The 20273-nt window shown below is 42.0% G+C and overlaps 1 protein-coding gene across 3 annotated transcripts in view; it reads left to right on the forward strand.

Moving 5' to 3' along the window:
* ELOVL6 (ELOVL fatty acid elongase 6) overlaps positions 1-20273 on the forward strand; it is a 165612-nt gene that overhangs the window by 18714 nt on the left and 126625 nt on the right. The window contains exons 2-5 of one of the 3 annotated variants that reach the window (XM_079920795.1): positions 4483-4639; positions 10198-10290; positions 10791-10877; positions 11572-11692. In XM_079920795.1, coding sequence (XP_079776921.1) covers positions 11604-11692 — 89 coding nt within the window. In that variant the 5' untranslated portion in view covers positions 4483-4639; positions 10198-10290; positions 10791-10877; positions 11572-11603. Of the gene's footprint in view, positions 1-4322; positions 4640-10197; positions 10291-10790; positions 10878-11536; positions 11693-20273 lie in introns of those variants that run through there. The other 2 variants (XM_079920796.1, XM_079920797.1) reach the window with 2 other exon arrangements.

The raw sequence follows: 20273 nt of genomic DNA on the forward strand, positions 1-20273 counted from the left end.
TGTTTCCTAGTCACTAAAGTGTTTCAGGAGCAGGAAGATATATCTAGAAAATCTAATTTGAGGTTTAAGAAGAATGTTTAATGTACACTTAGAATTCTATGCCTGATACTCTTCTAAACTCTTTATACAACACCCCTAAAAGATAGGTTCTGTCCATCCTATATTACAGTTGAGAACACTGAATCTAGAAGAGTTTAGGAATCCTAGATAACATGGTTAGTGAGAGACTCAGGCAGGAACTAAATTCAGGTTTCTCTATCAATGATCTTGACCTCAGTTCTTCCCCAGAAGTGTTCCTTGGTCTACAATGCATTTCTCTACCATTACATACAGTAAGCTTTTACCAATTCTCAGTGACTCAGCTCAGATATCCTCTGCCACATAAAGTCATCTCTGAATCCCTCTCCAAAGCCTCCAGCTTCTTCAAATACAACATTCATTCCACAAATATTTATTGAGTTCCTATCTGAGATAATATGCGTAAAGAGCTTAGAGCAGTGCCTGGAACATAGTAAGTGAAGGAGCGATCTATTATAACCCCTACTACCCGTTTACACTGCATTGTAATTGTTTGCAATTATTTCACCTCTGATGGCACTCATAATCTGGAAGGAAAGAAAAATGATCAAAGAATGCTGGGCCCATTCATATGTAGGACAACAGAAAATTATTTCACAAACTATAAGAAAACCAAAACTCCTTTTAGCATAGTATCAGAGGATTTCATCTGTATGCGAACACCAAAGTCTGAATGAATAATGATATGCTTTGAATGGGGCAATGCCCTAGAAAAGAACCTCGAGTGACCATTGAAAACAACAACTCATTAGAATAGAGAAAGAAAAAAGCAATAAATAAAAACCCAATGAAGGACAAAATAAATAAGCTTTCTGGGGAGGGATCCACATGGAAGCATTATGTTCCAGAAAATGCCAAGGACAGAGTCACAAAGAGCCTAGTTTTGTACTTTTGTGAATTGAAGATTTTAAAAAATCTTATTGCATGAGAATGTTGTAGGAATTAAAGTAAATGAGATAATCTATGTGAAAAGATTTATTCCCTGCTTGTCATTTGTTAGGGCTATCCAAAATATTAGTTCTCTCCTCCACAACACTCCCCTTCTGAATGCTGGTATCCAGCCTGTCTATTTTTTTTTTCTTTTTGTAATAGCGTTATTGATACATAATTCACATACCTTATAACTCACTCATTTAAAGTATACAATTCAATGGTTTTTGGTATATTCACAGAGTTATATAAACCATCACTACAGTCAATAGAACATTTCCATCATCCCCCAAAAGAAACCCCATACCTTTTAGCTCTCACCCTGACACCTATGCTTCCCAGCACTAGGTAACCACCAGTCTAATCCTGTCTCTGTATATTAGCCTATTGTGGACATTTTATATAGATAGAATCATATAACATGAGATCTTTTGTGACTGGAGTCTAACATTCAGCATAATATTTCCAAGATTCATCCATGTTATAGCATGTATCACTACTTCATTCTTTTTTCTGAATGAATAATATTCCATTGAAGGAAATACCATATTTTGTTTATCTGTTCACCAGTTAATGGACATTTGTGTTGCTTCCACTTTGGAGCTATTATGAATAATGCTGCTATGAACATTCGTGTACAAGTTTCTCTTTGAACACTTTTTTTCACATCTCTTGGGTATATACTCAATAACAGTGGAATTGCTCTATCAAACCAGACTACTGTTTTAAAAATCCATCCTCCACAACGCTTTCTTGACTCTATAATTGTTCAAAATTGCAAAACTTATATTACTCCGTAGCAGACAAATTCCTCAGAAGCTCCTCATTATATAAAGAATAAGGTACAAATTGCTTAAAATCAAAATGACCCACAGAATCCTTTAAGATTTGGCTTTTGCATTTCTTCGAAGAAGACATACAGATGACCAAGAGACACATGAAAAAATGCTCAATATTGCTAATTATTAGAGAAATGCAAATCAAAACTGCAATGAGATATCACCTCACACCAGTCAGAATGGCCATCATCAAGTCTACAAACAATAAATGCTGGAGAGGGTGTGGAAAAAAGGGAACCCTCCTACACCATTGGTGGGAATGTAAATTGGTACAGACACTGTGGAGAACAGTAGGGAGGTTCCTGAAAAAACTAAACATAGAGCTACCATATGATCCAGCAATACCCACTACAGGGAATATATCCAGAGATATATTTCGAAAAGATACATGCACCCCAATGTTCATAGCAGCACTGATACAATAGCCAAGACATGGAAGCAACCTAAATGTCCATCAACAGATGAATGAATAAAGAAGGTGAGGTACATATATACAATGGAGTATTACTCAGCCATAAAAAGGAATGAAGTAATGCCACTTGTAGCAACATGGATGGACCTAGAGATTGTCATACTGTGTGAAGTCAGACAGAGAACGACAAATATCATATGAGATCACTTATATGAGGAATCTAAAAAATGTTACAAATGAACCTATTTACAAAACAGAAACATATGTAGAAAACAAACTTATGGTTACCAGCGGGGAGGGTAGGGGAGGAATAAGTTGGGAGATTGGGATTGACACATACACACTACTATATATAAAATAGATAACTAATAAGGACCTACTGTGTAGCACAGCGAACTCTACTCAATACTCTGTAATGACCTGTATGGTAAAAGAATCTAAAACAGAGTGGATATATGTACATGTATAACTGATTCACTTTGCTGTGCACCTGCAACTAACACAACATTGTAAATCAACTCTACTCCAATAAAGATTAAAAAAAAAATAAAGGCACTAAACTAACAAAGATGAAAAAGAAAAACAAACAACAACAACGAAAGATTTGTCTTCTGGCCAGCTTTCTAGCTTATCTCCCGACATTCTGCCTCCTGTACCCAAGGTTTAAGGGAAACTGAAATTCTCCAAGCATGGGCAAAAACTTCAGCCAGACTTGGAATTGTGTGCCTGTTTCTGCCTCTCATCATTTTATCTAAACCTTAGGGTTCTTAACTATATTGTAAAACCTGCACTGCAGAGTTGTTAATAAGGTTAAAGGAGGTACAGTATATAAAGGGTCTGGTACATAGTCTATCTTCAGTAGTTGGTTTTCTATTATTATCATTATCATGGTCATCACCATCATCATCATCGTGTTTCCATGTCTTTGCAAGTGCTTTTCTTTCCAATTAGAAATTGGAATGCCTTCTTACCTTTTCTGCAAAATAAATTCCTTCAAGTCTCAGCCCAGATGTCACTATTCTACACCAGAGAGTTATTGCTTTTATTTTTCTTTATTTACCAAACATGTATGTGTTGCTCACTGTTCCTGGTCCCTTTCACAAATCCTCATTACCAGTCCTATGAAGTAGGTACTGTTATTCTTTTTTCTTTTTTTAGATGAGAACATTGCACAGACAGATAAATAATTTGCCCAGGTCACCCAGGTAGCAAGGGACAAACACAGAGTCTGTTAGCAGGCAGACCTTATGAGAGGTATCCTCCAACCAGTTTTTTTTTTCTTTAATAATGTTATATTGCTTTACAATAAAACTGTGGGGGGTTTGCTTTTCTTTTTTTAAAGAACGTAATGTTTGTGGAGCTCATGGATCTAAATACACCAAGTGGCCCTGGAGGTCATGAAAGTTGACAGGGTGGCAGTTGCTCTCCCAGATCATAGCTAAAGCTCAGTTTACTGTTCTCTTGGAGGAAACTTTGCTAAGTCACGAGCACCAGTGATTTCCAGTATGAGGCTTTCCCTGTTTCTAAATGAACAGGCTCTGAGAACAAATACCTTTGCACAAGCCACTCAACCTCTCCAGACCCCAGTATTTCCCCAGTTCTAGCATGGTAGTGGCTTGCCTTTCTTATCTTCTACACCTCTCTTGTGCTGCAGGGACGTGAGGAAAGGGCATAATGTGATTATCATGCCTGTTATTTTCCCAGGCGCTGTGCTAGTCACATTACATAGATTATCCATTAAGCCGTTTAGTGTATTTAATCCTCATTTTCAGAGAAGGAAATATAGGTAAGAGAGAGAATTGTGCAGCCCCATGATTGACAGGGTCCACATGGAATTAAGGGGTTTCCCAAAGTGTAATAGGGACGAATCTTTGTATCCTATTACAAGTTAATCACGAAAGGGATGTTGCCTATAAACTTAAATTATACATAATGGCCCTGGGAACCCTGCCTCCTAGGTAATAAGGGTGAGATTATAAGATGGAGATGGGAATAAGATTTAAAATGTGTATTATATTAAGCTAAAAACTTGCTACAAGGGTGAGTCCCAGATTTGCCCCCAAGTTTTCTAACAGTGAAGATATAATTCACATTATTCTTTATAATAAATCAATTACCTAAGATGACACAATTATTAATACTGAGACGAGATAGAATACTCTTCATAGTTTCATTATAATCAAGATATTTGAGGCTTTTTTGTTTTTGTTTTTGTTCCTTTAGGTTATTTGCTCTGGAACAGGCTGAAAAGATAGTCTTTAGGAGTTTAATCAGTATTCACTGTTTTAGCCCAAGTTATAAGGTGGTAAAGACCCTCCTAAACCTTACATGAGAGAAAGGCTGAGCCACAGTCTCCTGTCCTGCCACGTGCCTCTGACAGGTGAGATTTGGATCGTGGTGGGAAAGGGACTCACTGAGACTCAGGCCTTTTTTGAGGCCTCCTTCATAGTTTGGACCAGTATTTATCAGAGGGATAGTAGGAGAGGGTCTGGGTATTTCTTTGTAATTCAAGGAAATATATTCATCATTATATATTTCCATGCATCTCCTCTTTTCTACTAACACAGATAATGAGTAAATGCAATTTCCTAACAGCAAGTTCATTAATACATACATACATACATATATATATAGAGAGAGAGAGAATCCTAATAATAATGTTAAAGTAGCCCTAGGCTTACCTTAGCCTGCAGATTGCCCAATTGTCCTCCAGGGGCACTTTGATCTTAATAGCAATAATGAGAAATTGCTTTCATTATCAAATGATTTTCTTTAGGTTTTCATTTATATCTCAAATACATCTTTGTACTACCAGATAATTCTGTGTGTTGAGCGTAAACAGGGGAAGTTTATCAGAATACATCTGAATAAAGAAAACTCAAGAGACGTAGGAGACCATTACCTCCTTGATCCCCTTTCCCAGACATGCTCCAAGGGCCAAGAAAAACTCATTCCCTGGACCTTAATTGCCTTTTGCTATTCCCAAAGTAAACAGTCTTGGCTCACAAACTCAGAGGGTTTCAGACAGAAACTATCTGTGGTGTGGAAGGCACATGCTCACAGTGTTGTAAAAGCCCTAGAGTTCAACTGGACTTTTGAACCCCTATCACGTTCTCTTATTACATTTTCGTAAATCAAGTTTCTTCCTCTGAACTGCTGTGCTCATGGCTCATTTAATTGAACTTTTGTAGGTATCTATTTTGGAGTGTGAGTTTATTTTTACATAATTATTTGTACGTCTCTTATTTACATACAATTTTGATATCTTTTATATTTCCTTCAGTCCCTTACAAGATTAATAAGGTGTCTTGGTCACTATGATGAGATCTTTTAGGACAGGTCTACTTGGGATGGGGTTTGAGGTGGCTCAGACACACCCCAAACTTTGGGGGCAAAGGGAAGAAGACACTTTGGGGGCAAGGGAAGAAGATGCTTTGGGGGCAAGGGAAGAAGATAGTTTGGGGGCAAGAGAAGAAGATACTTTGGACTCTGATGGGGCACCATGATAGGGAGATTGAGAATGCCACCCTAGGCACCTACAGAGCATCTCTGGAGGGCAGTGGGTGGCAGAAGCAGGCGAGTGCCCAGCTCAGCCTGTTCCTCCCAGTGCTTAGGGGAGGCCTCTGCCCTGCCAGGGTCTTTAGGGAGACTCTGGGCCCCAACTTTGCGTTCCAACCAAAAACCTTGTGAGGAGGTGAAGAGCCACTTTGGTTCTGTCAGAAAAGTTAAATGTTCCTTGGCCTCTTTGGTTGGTAAATAAATTTGTGTCTTTGAGAAAAAAATTCTTCCTAAAATTTATAATTTTCAGAGAGGCCTAAAGGGAAAATGAAAAGAAAGAGAAAAAGAAGGTAAAAATGATCAGGAACTGAATATTGATTTTTCTCTCTGGCAGCTTGTGGATGAGTTTTGTTTTGTTTTTTGGGTTTTCTTCCAATGTTAAGAACACAAAAAAGCATTTCTCTCTTACAAGTCAGTATGGTTTCCAACTTTTGGAAACTTATCTCCAGTTAGGTTAGCAAAGCTTACGCAGGAAAAAAATCAGATGTGGTCCCTGTATTGCCAACCTCTGCAAGTGGGGCCAGAATAAAACTGCAACTTACGACTGTATTCGAGAGGTGTAGTCCCTTTCCACCTGTGCCCTTTGCCCAGAACTAATGCCAGCTTGGTGGCATCAAAGAAGGTACATGAAGAAATTATAACTTGGATTCCTGCATCTCTAAAGGGATCAACTGAATCAGAGTTCAAGGAAAAACAGGTTCACCTACTTTAGGTTTGTCTTCCAGTTTAGAAATATCTAGGTCTGTTGAAACAGAGCTATAGAACTCAGGGGTGATATGTTTTTTTTGTAGTCATTTGTTACAGCAGCCCTATGAAACTAAGGCAGTCAGGAAATGATTGTCTCTGCCCTTAAGGTTTATAATCTCCTACAAGGTAGAGCATGGCTAAGGGCTTAAGAGCTGTGGTAACAAGCGCTTCAGGAGTTTAGGAGGTGAGAGAGCAAGAGATCTTACTTGTGAATAGGTAAAGCCTCAAGTAGGGAGTAGCCTGTGAATATCCAAAGGATGGACTGAATTTGCCAGGGAGAAATGGAGGGTTGGAGGGAGAAGGGTATTCCAAGCAGAGGGAATGATGGGACAAAAGGAGCCAAAACTTAAGATGTTCAGAGGATGTGAAATGGTTCAGCTTGGCTAAACTCACCTATGGAATAGAGATCTAGAAAATTAGGTTAGTGTTAGGGCCAGAAACAGTGAGTGTATTTTAACATATGCCTGTACCAGAGAAATTCTGAGCTGGTATCATCCACCCCAGTACTGTTATTTTATATATAGAAAAGGAAGTGAAAGGATCGACATACTTTCCCCAAGAACCAATAGCCAGGTCTGGAATAGAGTCAGGACAAAACTCCAGATCTTTTGTTTAGCAGTCATTCATCTTTGCAATAAATTTCTGTCTTTCAAATGTTCCTTACTCTCTGAACTAATTTTGAAAATTTTACTACTAAATATCAATTAACTGTTACTTTTTGAGCCCCAGTTATTTATATTCAATGTTAACTACCTACCTGGTTATGTTCAGAGACACACACAATAAATCTTTTCATAAAAATTCCTAGTGGTGTTGCTGGACACCCTCCCAACATTCCCCTCCATCTTTCCTAACTTTCTATAGCCCCTCTGCAAGAAAAGAAGATCTAAGCAAATAGCCATGTCTTAGTGTATGTTTTGCAATGTAAAATAAATATAGAAAAATCACCATTTAAAATATTTTATTTCTAATAGAAAAATAACCCATTATCTCGCTACTCAACTAACTCCTGTTGACTTTCTTTTTTTTAAGGCCATACAGCTTTTTAAAAAATATGTATATATATTTATTTATTTAATTAATTGGACTGCGCCAAGTCTTCGTTGCGGCACATGGATCTTAGTTGCTTGCGGCATGCAGAATCTTAGTTGCGGCGTGCATGCGGGATCTAGTTGCCTGACCAGGGATCAAACACGGGCCCCCTGCATTGGAAGCGCATAGTCCTACCCACTGGACCACCAGGGAAAGTCCTCTCTTGACTTTTTTTTTTAATGGAATACAATATAACATAAAATTCAAATACTGTGGAAAAATAAACGATAGGAGCTCTCTTTAGTTTGCTTCCAGGTCTTTCCCCAGATATGTACATCACCAACAAATTGTCTTTCCCCACCTCCCAAAAAAAAATGTACATTTGTAAATATTTTTCTTAATGTATCGTTATACAAAATATCCTGTGCCTTGTTTTTTAATTTTCCTTATAAAAATTTCTGGAAGCTCTTTGGGTATTGCAACCTACAGAACCATTTTTTTTTTTTTTTTTTTTTTTTTTTTTTTTTTGCGGTACGCGGGCCTCTCACTGTTGTGGCCTCTCCCGTTGCGGAGCACAGGCTCCGGACGCACAGGCTCAGCGGCCATGGCTCATGGGCCCAGCCGCTCCGCGGCATGTGGGATCTTCCCGGACCGGGGCACGAACCCGTGTCCCCTGCATCTGCAGGTGGACTCTCAACCACTGTGCCACCAGGGAAGCCCCAGAACCATTTCTTTTTAAAAGGCTTTATAATATTCCATTATAAGAGTTTGCCATCATTTAGTTAATATTAGCCATCATTTAGTTAGCCCCCTATTATTTCCAGTGTTTTCTTATTACAAACAGTGCTGAACAACATCTTATACGTATATCTAAACTGTCTTTGTGAGTGTATCCACAGAGTAAGTCCCTAGTAGTGGAATTACTAGGATTTATCCTGCTATTCCGTTTAATATTTCCCCACCCGACTGCAGTTAGAATCAAATCCAATTATCTTGATTTACCAGTCAGTCAAGACCTGACCCCTGCGTGCCTCTCCAACCTGTCAGTCACTCCTTCCTTATGACCTAGAGATACACCAGCCTTTTGTCTTCAGTCCTGCAAACTCATTTCTTACTTTAGGGCATTTTTACTTGCTCTTGCTTCTTGTAACACTCTGCAAAAGGTAGCTGACTCTTTGTCACTGTGGTTTCAACTATTGATCAAAAACAAATAGACTGGTGGTTATTACTCCAGTAAAGGTGGGTTTATCCAGGATCAACAGAGAATTGCAATTCCTGGTGTGCAGCCATGACAAACCACATGCAAGTCATCAGAGAAAAAGGGAAGGAAAACACTCTGATAGAGGGGAAAAGGAAGTGGGGAGGGCAGTAGTAAACAAAGAGTCCATGGCTTTTCATTGATTGAGTAGTTGCCAGGAAAAAAAGGGAAGTCTTTCTTCTTCCTATTGGGCTCTGCTGTGGTCCCGGGGCAGGAGAGCTCCCCCTTCTGGTCTCCTGACTCTATTTAATTGAGGTTTCTGTGTATTAATTTTTTACACACACATAGTCACCTTCTCAGTGAAGCCTTTGGGGCTTTACATGAGCACTCCCATGTCTTCAGATGATGCTATTTAATTTTAATCTTAGGACGTCACCTTATATGAAATTATTTTGCCTTCTGCTCTGGAAGGTGAGCTCCAAAAGAGCAGGAGTCCTGTCTCTCTTCTTCCCCTGACTCCCACGAGCTCAGAAGATCACAGGCTCATGCAATATCTAGTAAATAAGTGGTCAAAGGATAAGTGTATTTAAAATGATTAAAAGGCTGCCAAATTGCTTTCCAGGTGAAGTCACTAGCTTTCACTACCACTGACAGTGCGTGTTCTGAACACTCTCGACAGCACGTAGTACTATCAAGAATCTACCATTTTTGGCAAGTGTCCACGTTAAAGGTCAAGAAATAGGGACTTACCTTCCATGTTAAAGTAATTTTTCTTCAGACACTGTTAAGAACAGATCAGATATTTGCTTTTAGCATAACCCCAACTCCATCTTCAGAAAATAAACAGGTAATAACAGACATTGTTTGAATAAGAAACATAGTAAATGAGAATTTCTCATACCAGTTTATAATTGATATGATGCCTGAGTACTGAGAATAGTACTCAGTTTAAAAATGGAATCCTTTTAAGGCAAAAGTAGGACTTATCCTTGCGATATACGGCAAAACATTCGCTGGATTTTCTCACACCTGATTCCTTTCTCACTTCCCTCCCTCCTTTCACTTACTTAATCACTTAACTTTACAAATATTTATTGATTACTCACAGGTCCAGGTACTGTGCTAAAATCCTTATCTCTCATCAGGTCACACCCACCTTCCACCTAAAGCCTGCCAAGTCTTTTGGTCTAGGCTTTACCTTCAAATTCACTCAGACTTGCACTGCAGAAGTCTCTAGAATGACACCCTTAAATGGAGATATGAGGAAAGCCTGTACATGGAATGTTTGGGAGCATCAACTTATAAATTAATTTATATACATATACACACACACTATATATATATATAGTTGTACTGGATTTTTAAAACTCTTTAACTTTTTATTATACCTTCCTCATTTACAGAGATGTTTCTCGCAGTTCCCACTTTTCAGTGGTTCCAGGCACCTGACTTTAAATGAAAACACCCTCTCTTTGGACTGCCTTGGAGGTGGGGAGGTACAGAGAGAGAAAGAATTTTCTTCTTGGCCCTAATGTCCACCTGATTTTTAAAGCATAGGTTCCTTACTATTATTATGTTTTAAGCTTACAATTACATGCATAGATTATATTATCAGATGCCTCCATGTCTCATTTCATTTTTCCTAACTTGTGAGGAATGAGTGGAGGGATGGACAGAGTAAAAAATACTTTTCCCTCTGAGAAAAGAAAGATGGGTGTATATGGAAGCAGAGGTTAAAACACTGCTGTGAGACTGGGGGATCAGTGGAGGTCAACATTACATTTAGCCCTCTCCTCAAACGTGATTCTGTTCCATCTACCACCGTACAATAAATAAAGCGAATTTCTCACGCATACAAATAGTTTTTGCATTGGACCAGTTGGTCCAGTTCTCCCATCTGCTAACTTCCTGCCCCCGCTTTGTCTCAGCTCATTAACTTTACCCTTTCCCGTACCCAAACCCTCCATCTAACCTCCCTCCCTCTTCTGGCTACTAGTCACTCTCGACTTTCCGCCACCCTCGTCCTCAGCATCCCCAGCCAGCAGCTGATTGGCGAGCTCAGCGGGCCGGGCCCCAGGTTAAAGTAAGTCAAAGCCAGAGCTCAGAGGTGAGTGACCTGGAGGGTGCGGCGGGGGCCAAGAGGTAGGAAGTGCGTTCCTTTCACGTGGGATTTCAGCGCAAATTTGTCTGGAGTTCTTGCGAGAGAGCTGGCAGGTTTTACTATTTATCACCTACTCGCCAAGCTCGCCTTGGGGCTGCACTCGGTTCTCGGAAACTTCATTCAAAAGCCAGGCTAGGCGGCCCACGAGGTCGGGATTGGGGGGTTGTGAATGACCTCGAGGCCACTTCCTCCCTCTCCGAGCCCGTCCTCTACTCCCCTAGTCACCTTCACGGAAACAAAACTGCCCCCCAGGGCTAGAGAGGTCTCTCTCTCAGTCTCCCTCGCAAAGGGTTAATTTGTCAGATCGCACGAGGGGGAGGAGATTTCCCCGTAGACAAGTAAAAAGGGTGATGGACAAACGTGCGGGCACTAAGACCGCAAGGCATTCGTTTCCTCCTACTGTGGATGCGGACGCCCGGAGGAGGAGAGTCCCAGAGCGAGGAGCTGGGAGCAGAGGCACAGGCAATGCTCAACCCCGACCGTAGCTGAGAGAGGCTGGGGGAGACCGATTGCCGGAGACCGAGCGGCGAGGGGAAGACCTAGGGGGGTGGGTGGGGGAAGCAGACAGGCGAGCACTCGAAATCAAGCGCTTTACAGATTATTTTATTTTGTGTAGAGAACACGTAGCGACTCCGAAGATCAGCCCCAATGAACATGTCAGTGTTGACTTTACAAGAATATGAATTCGAAAAGCAGTTCAACGAGAATGAAGCCATCCAGTGGATGCAGGAAAACTGGTAGGTGATGCTTTCGCGTGATACTGTCCCCGGGAGCCCTGCGCGTCTTCCCGGTGTGCCTTAATGTCGGTACTCCCTTTCTGGGGCGTGAATCGAGCGAGGAACCGCGAGCAGCAGTGAGCGGATCGCTGAGTTCCCGGGTCTCCCGGGTGCAGGAGACATTGGGGCTGCATGAAGCGCGTGAGTCTGTGGGTGCCCCTGGGTGAACCGTGGCTACACATGCATCTTTAACATAGATTATATAACATAGACCATATGTGTGTACATAGAGTAGATGTCTGTGCTACAGGGAAGGCGGGAGAGATGCCACAGTCCCTACCTGTGCTACTCCTTGTTTTCCTCTAGATTTGGGTTTTCTTGCTTGGCCTCCCGCAAGCAGAGTGTGAAAGGCAGTGGAGGGAGGACCCAGTTGCCTGCTCCCTTTAACCCTCTCCGGCCCGCCGTCCTCAGCTCTCTGGTCCTCGCCCTCTCCCCATCCTTCCTGCCCTTCCTTTCTCCTTGCAGCTCTGCTACTTCACTGTCTTCCTCTTTGCTGCTCCCCGGCCGGATTCCTCCTTTCCTGGACCCCTTTCCCCACGCGGATCCCTTTCCGGTTTCATAAAGAGACGGAGGCGGGGAGTGGGGGAGGAGGGGACAATGAAAACAGTAATAAAAATGAATGAACCCGAGCGAGTGGAGCCACGCCATTATTAAGTTTGTTTTACGGAAACGCCTTTTGGACACACTCAATTCTAATTCAGTGGGAAACTGCTGACTGGAGTTGAGACACGGATTAAAAACCTCCGGGTCCGCAGAGTCCTTCGGGGCTCTTCCCCAGACAAACTTCTAACCCGGTAAAGCATCTTTCTTGTTCACTGTGTCCCTCCGCCAGTCCTTTTGAAAATCCCTGTGTGGGAAGCGATCCTGTGTCACCTTGCAATATTTAACAGGGTGAGGGTGTGTGTGCTCATCTCGCTTCTTCCCTGTAGATCGAGCTGCTGTGGCAGACATTCTCTTACTCCTCTTAACCCCAGGTCTGGCGATCAGTAGAGAGCAAGCCCAACGCACCCCCAAGCTGGGCAGCGGCTGGCAGCCTCCCAGGTGCTGAATGAGAGGGTCCGGCCAAGGGGGCTCCCTCCTGGGATCTGGGGGATCCCGCCCGCCGCGTGCGCGAGCGCTTGCCCCGGCGCCCTCACGACCTGCCTTCCCTCCCCCATCTCATCAATGGGAAACCAGAGACGCCGGCGCGCCGGTGGGCCGGGGCGGGGGAGCGGTGCAATAGGGGGTGCCGTGCACCGGAACCGGGTGGTGGGGGTTCAACGTCTTTTTCTCCGGCCCCCGGGAGTCGCGACTAGCCTCGGAGGGTTCGGCCGCCGCTCCCGCCTCCTCCCTCCCGGCCAGCCCGCCCGGGACCGGCGGGCCATTTGCGGCCGCAGCCCGGCCGGGCCCGCCCCCTGCGCCGTGCGTGCCGACTGGGCCCGGCCTGTTGGGGCGGGCGCGACCGGCCCGGCGCGCGGCCCTGCGCGCTCACGCTCGCTGCGGCGTGGCTGGGGGCTTCCGAGGGCGCGGGGGCCGGAGGGCCGCTGCGGGCCGCTGCCGGAAGCCAGGAGGGGACCGCGATCCGCTCGGGAAGCCGGGAAGTGCGGCAGCACACGGGGCGCGGGGCCGGGGCGCCCCCTGGGCCGCCGAGGCCGAAAGCGCCGAGGGTGGGTCCGGAAGACGGCTGTGCACCGGGAGGCTCGATCCAGTAGGAGTTTAGGCATTTAAGGCCTCGGCGCTCCGGGAGGCCAGGCCCCCTCGGGCGCCACCAAGGGAACCTTCTCCAGCGGCACTTCCTCCTCCCGCGAAGGGGGTGGCGCTGAAGGCAGGGCGGGGGCGGTGGCCCGGGGTGGCGGGCGGCACGGCGGGCCAGCCGAAGGCTCTAGTCTTCTCTGCAGCTGTCTGTCGCGTTCGCTTGCCACACGGCTCAGCCCATCTTCCTCCCCCGTTGGCCCTGCGCGCTCTGTGGTTTCTAACGTCCGCCCTGTCTCCAGCTTGCTGCACCCTTGTTGAACCTGCGTCTCTGGAGCCGGCCTCCCCTCGCGCCGGCAGCTCGTTTTCACTGTGGGCCAGTGCCCCTCCGCGGTGGATACTGTCTCTTATTCACTTGTTGCCTTTTCTCTGAGGCCACTGTCTGTGGCTCCTCCACCTCCAGGTACCATTTCCCGCCTCTTTTCTCCGCTCGCTCAACAAGTACACACTCAACCAGACAGGGCCTAGCTCTCTGGGGACTGAAAATGGCAAAAGTGAGCCAATTAATCTTCGCTTGTTGGGCTCTTGCCACACTTTCCTCCTAGCTCTTTATCTGTACCTTTAATCTGGCAATGTCTTTCCTGGCTTTTCTTCATATGCCTAAATATTTGCATGTGTGTCTGTGCCTCCTATTAGACCCTCATCTCTTCAGGGCATTGGTTCTTGTCTCATTCCAATCTTGATTTTGCGGAGCACCTCGAAGAGTGCATTGTACCTGGCAGATGCTGGGGAAAAGGGTTGTCTAGTGGGTTAAAATGATGATGGGTGTCCATTTTATTGCCAGCACTACCTGTTAATACTCGAAGCGTAACATACTTGGCCTCCCCTTGCGTTTTGAATACTATGTCATAGTCACACACTAGGGTTTCCCCTTCCTGACTTCTCTCTTTGACCTTAATTGTCTTGCTTCTTTTATCCCAGGGTGTATGTATTTCTCCCAATATCCTTGGGTCCCAGTTTTATAAGCCTCCCCCCAAAACCTCAACAGCCAAAAAGTTTTGAACCAGGTATATAAGAAAATGAAGATTTCCTTTTCATTTCCCTTGTTAACAGGAGAAGGCACTCCATAACCAAGGCTTACGCCCTCTTGGGGGCAGGGGAAGTTTAGGAAACACAAGGTCTTACCTTTCCCAGACTCATTAACTAAAAATGGCTTGAATAGCTTCTGGAGGAAGAACACAATGTTGTGAAGTTTCTACTCTATTTTTTGACAAGGCACTTTCAGTGGTCCTTAAAAATCCCTTAGACATAGCCTCAATTTAGAGGCTACGTCAAAACTCAATTTAGAGAATTATAACTTATCTCTCAGAAATAAGTTACACTTACTGTCTTTTGAAGAATTGTGAGGAAGGCCAGGAGTGCTGTTTTGTCAGTATGCTGTCTGAACTACCTTTTGAATATTGTTTGAAGGCCTTTATTAAACTTATCTTATAATCCATATTCATTACCTTATTACATATTAGTGTAATGGGACCCATTTTTGGAGTGGTGTTTTTATAAACTAAAGGGTTCAACTGAGGGAAGTTTATCAAGTTAATTGCTGCTTAAACAATGATTAACCCTGTATGCATTGTTCTAGACACAGGATAAATACTATAGACTGTTTTACTCTTCTAGCAGGTGGTTTCACATGTAATAGATTAGAAAAGCTATGGAAATGCAAAGTAATAAATATTATACCTTGGAGAATCATCCTGAGCCACATCTTGAAATTATATGTCAAGTTAAAAATATCCTGGGTAATATTATCTGGTAAATGAAAGTGTTTTGCATGAGGTGGAGGAAAGTGCCTGCTTTTAGCTCAACAGCATTTTTGACTTCTGATTTTACACAGAAAAGCCCTTGTGATTTTATGGCATTGAAAATAGAGGCATTTTGTTCTTTTATGAGATGTCTGGCCTTTACCTGTTACTTTCACGAATAGCTGACTTAACTTATAAGGGCTGCCATCAAGAGAGCAAAACCGCCTAGTGATTGGTAAGGTGACATAAAATTCATTGAGTGAGAAGGGCAGCTGGGCTCTGCCTTCTCTTTCAGCAGCCTGTCAGGCCTGTGCTAGCAGCCCTGGATGCTAGTTGCTCCAGTTGTAATTGTCTGGCCAATGATGATTATCTTCTGATGTCGGCTGACACGGTGTCCACCAATAGGAAAGCAGGAGGCCTGTGCTGACTGCTGTAACATTATGTATGTGAGGTGACGTCATCACAGGGCTTGTCTAGAACCTCACGAAACCCTCCCCCGCTCCCCTCTGGCATCCTCCACATCCAGCTTTGTATATTTTTCTGACTTTCTCCCCTCCCTCCACCCGTGGTAATGGTTATAAGGGTTTTATTGTTTTTATATTTTGAGTTCTGTATTTGGGGTCTATAAGATAGTGTAGGAATTTTTAGAAGTAAATACTGTCTGGCTAAGGAAACTTTATCCACAAATTGGATTTTACTAAGGAAAAATAATAAAAGAAACACTATCAGTAAAAGGAATTGTACATCTTTATGTTCTTTCTTATATGTGAGGTTTGGAAAGTAATGTACAATTTCAGTATGAAAAAACTATAGAAGTATTATAAGCCTGTGTTAGATTTTTCTCAAAATATAGCATCGTAATGTCTATGAAACTTTAGAATGCAGACTGTTGTTCTTCCTGTAGTGACAGTTGCTTTGCATTGATCTTTAAAATCCTCCTTGTGACCTGTTGTATGCTTTTGTAAGAAAAGTGGCTGGAAAACAGTACAATCTGTGGTCATGAGTCAGAAAAGGCCACGGTGTCTCATTTAATCAATGACACTACAGCAAATACAAATTTGATCAGCTGTCTAGGAAACTACTGTGTCCACATTGTACACAGTGTGTTGCTTGCCACTTATTTTGGAAAATCACAGTTCATATTAGCCTTAAGACTGAAAATCCTAAGTGTGAGGCACTTAACATTTCATTCAATAAACTTTAGAAAGCACTGAGATGTTGCCTAATATGTACTAGGTTAAGAATGAGAACACTGAGAAAAAGTATACAGAGGAAAATTGGAATCTGTTATGATCCTAGAAAATAATGGAATGTTGTGAAGGAACTTTAATCTGAACTTTTATGTAGCTTTAAAAAAAGGATGTATATCCATGCAGTCTTTGAATTTTTTTAGGATTTCCAGGGATAATGCAAAATTATTTTATGATTATCCATCTCTATATTTGCATTAGTAATAAATATTATGCGTATGGTGGTAAAATGTTTACATAGGCCTTCTGTTAAATTGGAAGTTAAATTTTGTGGTCTAAAGAAGGCTCCTTGGTGCTTTTAATGTTAGATGATAATACTAAAAGTGTCAGGTTCACATTGGAATTTAACTCCAAAGTCAGTCCCCTCCAGATCTAAGAGTTGTTCTGCGTATTTCCTTCTAGGGAGAATCTATCTAGTCAGCGGGAAAGTTTTGAGAGGGATGGAGACTTAAAAATACTTAGGAGAGCATAAAATAACCGTCTAGCCTGTCTTAAGCCAACAAAATAAAATGAAGGAGTACAGCAAATCAAGAATTCATCTTTGGTTCAATGATTGGATATTTCAGGTCCAATATTTCCTGAGATGAGTTATCCAAAAATTGTTGCCATGATTCGCTTAATTTTTCGTGTCTGGATACAGGTGAACTGAGCTGGCTTTATTAACAGGAATCAGACAACAGCCCACACAATTTGCCTTTGCTCTGTACCTTTATTCTTAGCTTCAAATCTGTCTGCTCCACTTACTTTCCATTTATCTTTGTTAGAAGAGCACAGGCATTTATCTGGGAAAGTTTACCTTAGAAAAGTTACCTATACCACAGATATTATTCCTGTTGATAACCTAAGGAAATCTGAATGAAACTGTAACATGGCTTTATTGAAAGCTTTATTGAAAATAAAGCTTTATTGAAAATATAACAAGGCTTTATTGAAAGCTCATAACTTCATTCCTTTATTTGTATTCTGATTGTGTGTGTATACAGGCAGGTACAGATGCGTGAAGTTGGCATGGTTACTCAGAATTTTTAAACAACAGCATCCTTAATTATATTTGACTTAGAATAATTTTATTTTAGAGGTAGATTAATCCTTTTTTTAAAAAAGTTTGCCCTAGAGTCTAGAATGGATTTGTAATTTTAAGTTCATTGAGCAAAAATCATCCCAAAGCACAGATCCTGTTAAGTCATCTAAGTTCAAGCTTATAATTTTATCATGATTCATTTCTGTACTGAGAACTCATGATTTTTAGTTTCAAGGTTATTTTTCTTAGTATATTGGAACGACAGGTATTTTTAGGAACCCTTTTGTTTAGTCATTCACCCACTATGAACTTTCTAAAATTTAACTTTAAGCCTGTCTGCCCAAAATAATGTACAAATGAAAAAGATTTACACTTATCTTTGCTGAGATAAATAATTAGACATGCTGATTAGAAGCAGTTTTGCTGGACAGATACTCATACAGTTTTCTAATGAGTTAATTCTCTTTCCTTTGGGATTTCATATTTTAGTTTTTTTCTTTCTAAAGCTTTTTTTGGGTTTCTAATTGTAATATGATAAGGAAAATATCATTGATATAATGTATTTTGGGGAGGGGACCCCTACTGTTTTTAATCAAACCTGTGATCACATATTTTAAAGTATAATGTATATATAATATAGTATATATATGTATATATATTATATAACTTCGTTTTCTTAAAGATAAATTTCAGATGTTTTAGCTCAACCCTTTATTTTATTTTTTAAATTAATTAGTTAATTTATTTTTGGCTGTGTGGTGTCTTCGTTGCTGTGCGTGGGCTTTCTCTAGTTGCAGCAAGCGGGGGCTACACTTCGTTGCGGTGCGCGGGCTTCTCATTGCGGTGGCTTCTTTTGTTGCGGAGCACAGGCCCTAGAGCGCACCAGCTTCAGTAGTTGTGGCGCGTGGGCTCTGCAGCACAGGCTCAGTAGTTGTAGTGCACGAGCTTAGTTGCTCTGCAGCATGTGGTATCTTCCAGGACCAGGGATCGAACCCATGTCCCCTGCACTGGCAGGCGGATTCCTAACCACTGTGCCACCAGGGAAGTCCCTCAGCCCTTAATTTTTTTAACACCCATCCTGGGACTTTTTTGTTTTGTTTTGTTTTTTTAATGATCCTTTGAATTCTGGGGCTCAATTTTTTAAAAATATATTTATTTATATTTTTGGCTGCGTTGGGTCTTCGTTGCTGCGCACAGACTTTCTCTAGTTGCGGCCAGCGGGGGCTACTCTTCACTGCAGTGCGTGGGCTTCTCATCGTGGTGGCTTCTGTTGTTGCAGAGCATGGGCTCTAGGCACGCGGGCTTCAGTAGTTGTGGCGCGCATGGGCTCTAGAGCGCAGGCTCAGTAGTTGTGGCACATGGGCTTAGTTGCTCTGCAGCATGTGGGATCTTCCTGGACCAGGGATCGAACCCTGTCCCCTGCATTGACAGGTGGATTCTTAACCACTGCACCACCAGGGAAGTCCCGAGGCTGAATTTTTGAATTGACTGTTAACGCTTAATGGGCAGTACAAAAGATCATTCTTTGAAGAAGACTGACAAGATGAATGAAATGCATGTTTATCATTTATCTTTGTTAGGAGAGAATAGACATTTGCTTAGAAAAGTTTATGTTTATATATGTACACACAAACGTGTATATACATAAACATGTTAAAGTGACTTTTTAAAAAAATGAAAACCGATACCCCGTTAAAGACCATTTTGTGTGTTTCCTGCTATTAGAAAAGCATCTTCCTTGGAATTCCTTGGTGGTCTGGTGTTTAGGACTCAGCACTTTCACTGCCGTGGGCCTGGGTTCAGTCCCTGGTTGGGGAACTAAGATCCCACAAGACGCACAGTGTGGCCAAAAAAAAAAAAAAAAAAAAGCCTCTTCCGAAGCCAAATGTACTTTTCTAAAAATACAGCCTAATTTGACTATTTTGTCAATTTTTTTAACTAGTTAAATAATACTATTTTAGTAAGTGTCTTAAAACTGCAAAATTTGAACATTTAGTACTTGGATTTACCCCAATTATTAATAATTTTTAAAAAATCTTCAGTATGGGTAATAGTGGGTGAAACCCTCAAGTTTTCCTGTCTTGTAGGCCCAATTGCCTGTCTCCTTCTACTTATAAAGGTGGTGTTAATACAATGTAAAAGTTTTTAAGATGCTAGACCCGCTCCAACTGGGGTAATTGCCTTTTTCAGGTGAAGTGGGTTCAGTGGAATTGAACTCTTTGAAGTTGAGAATTTCATGATCTTGTTTCAGGAGGCTCAGTGGGGGGTGGGGGGGACCCTGATGAAAAGGTTTAATCCTGAAGCTTTTGTTTTTAATGTGTGAGACTTCTCTTGAAGTCTAAGGGTGCCTTAAGCATTTAAAAGCTGGTCTGGCAGTGGTTATCATTACAATAAGAGGGTATGAAGCTCAATATCAAGTTTGCAGTTTTCTCTCAATTTTATGACTTCTTGACATAGATTTAATTTCAAGATCTTAGAAAGGAAGGTAGATTTTCTTCATTCTGGAGTAATGATACTAATAGTTGATACGTAGTTGTTTACTGATTGCAGACATTCTTTTAAAGTGTTTTATATATGTTAATGGTTAAATCCTCCCAACCACCCTTTGATGTATTATCTTTTTGATTTTACACCATAGGAGATGAGGCACAGTATGGTTAAACAAGTTGGAATTTGTATGTAGGGACAAAAAAAGGAGAAATGGGCTCCAGCCTTGACTAAGGCTTGGTCACCCAGGCCCCTATCATCCCCCTATTCATATGAGAATAAATATTCAATCAATAAAATAATGCCCTTGG

Source organism: Stenella coeruleoalba (genome assembly GCF_951394435.1).
Source record: "Stenella coeruleoalba genome assembly, chromosome: 4".
In the NCBI taxonomy this organism is placed as follows: domain Eukaryota; kingdom Metazoa; phylum Chordata; class Mammalia; order Artiodactyla; family Delphinidae; genus Stenella; species Stenella coeruleoalba.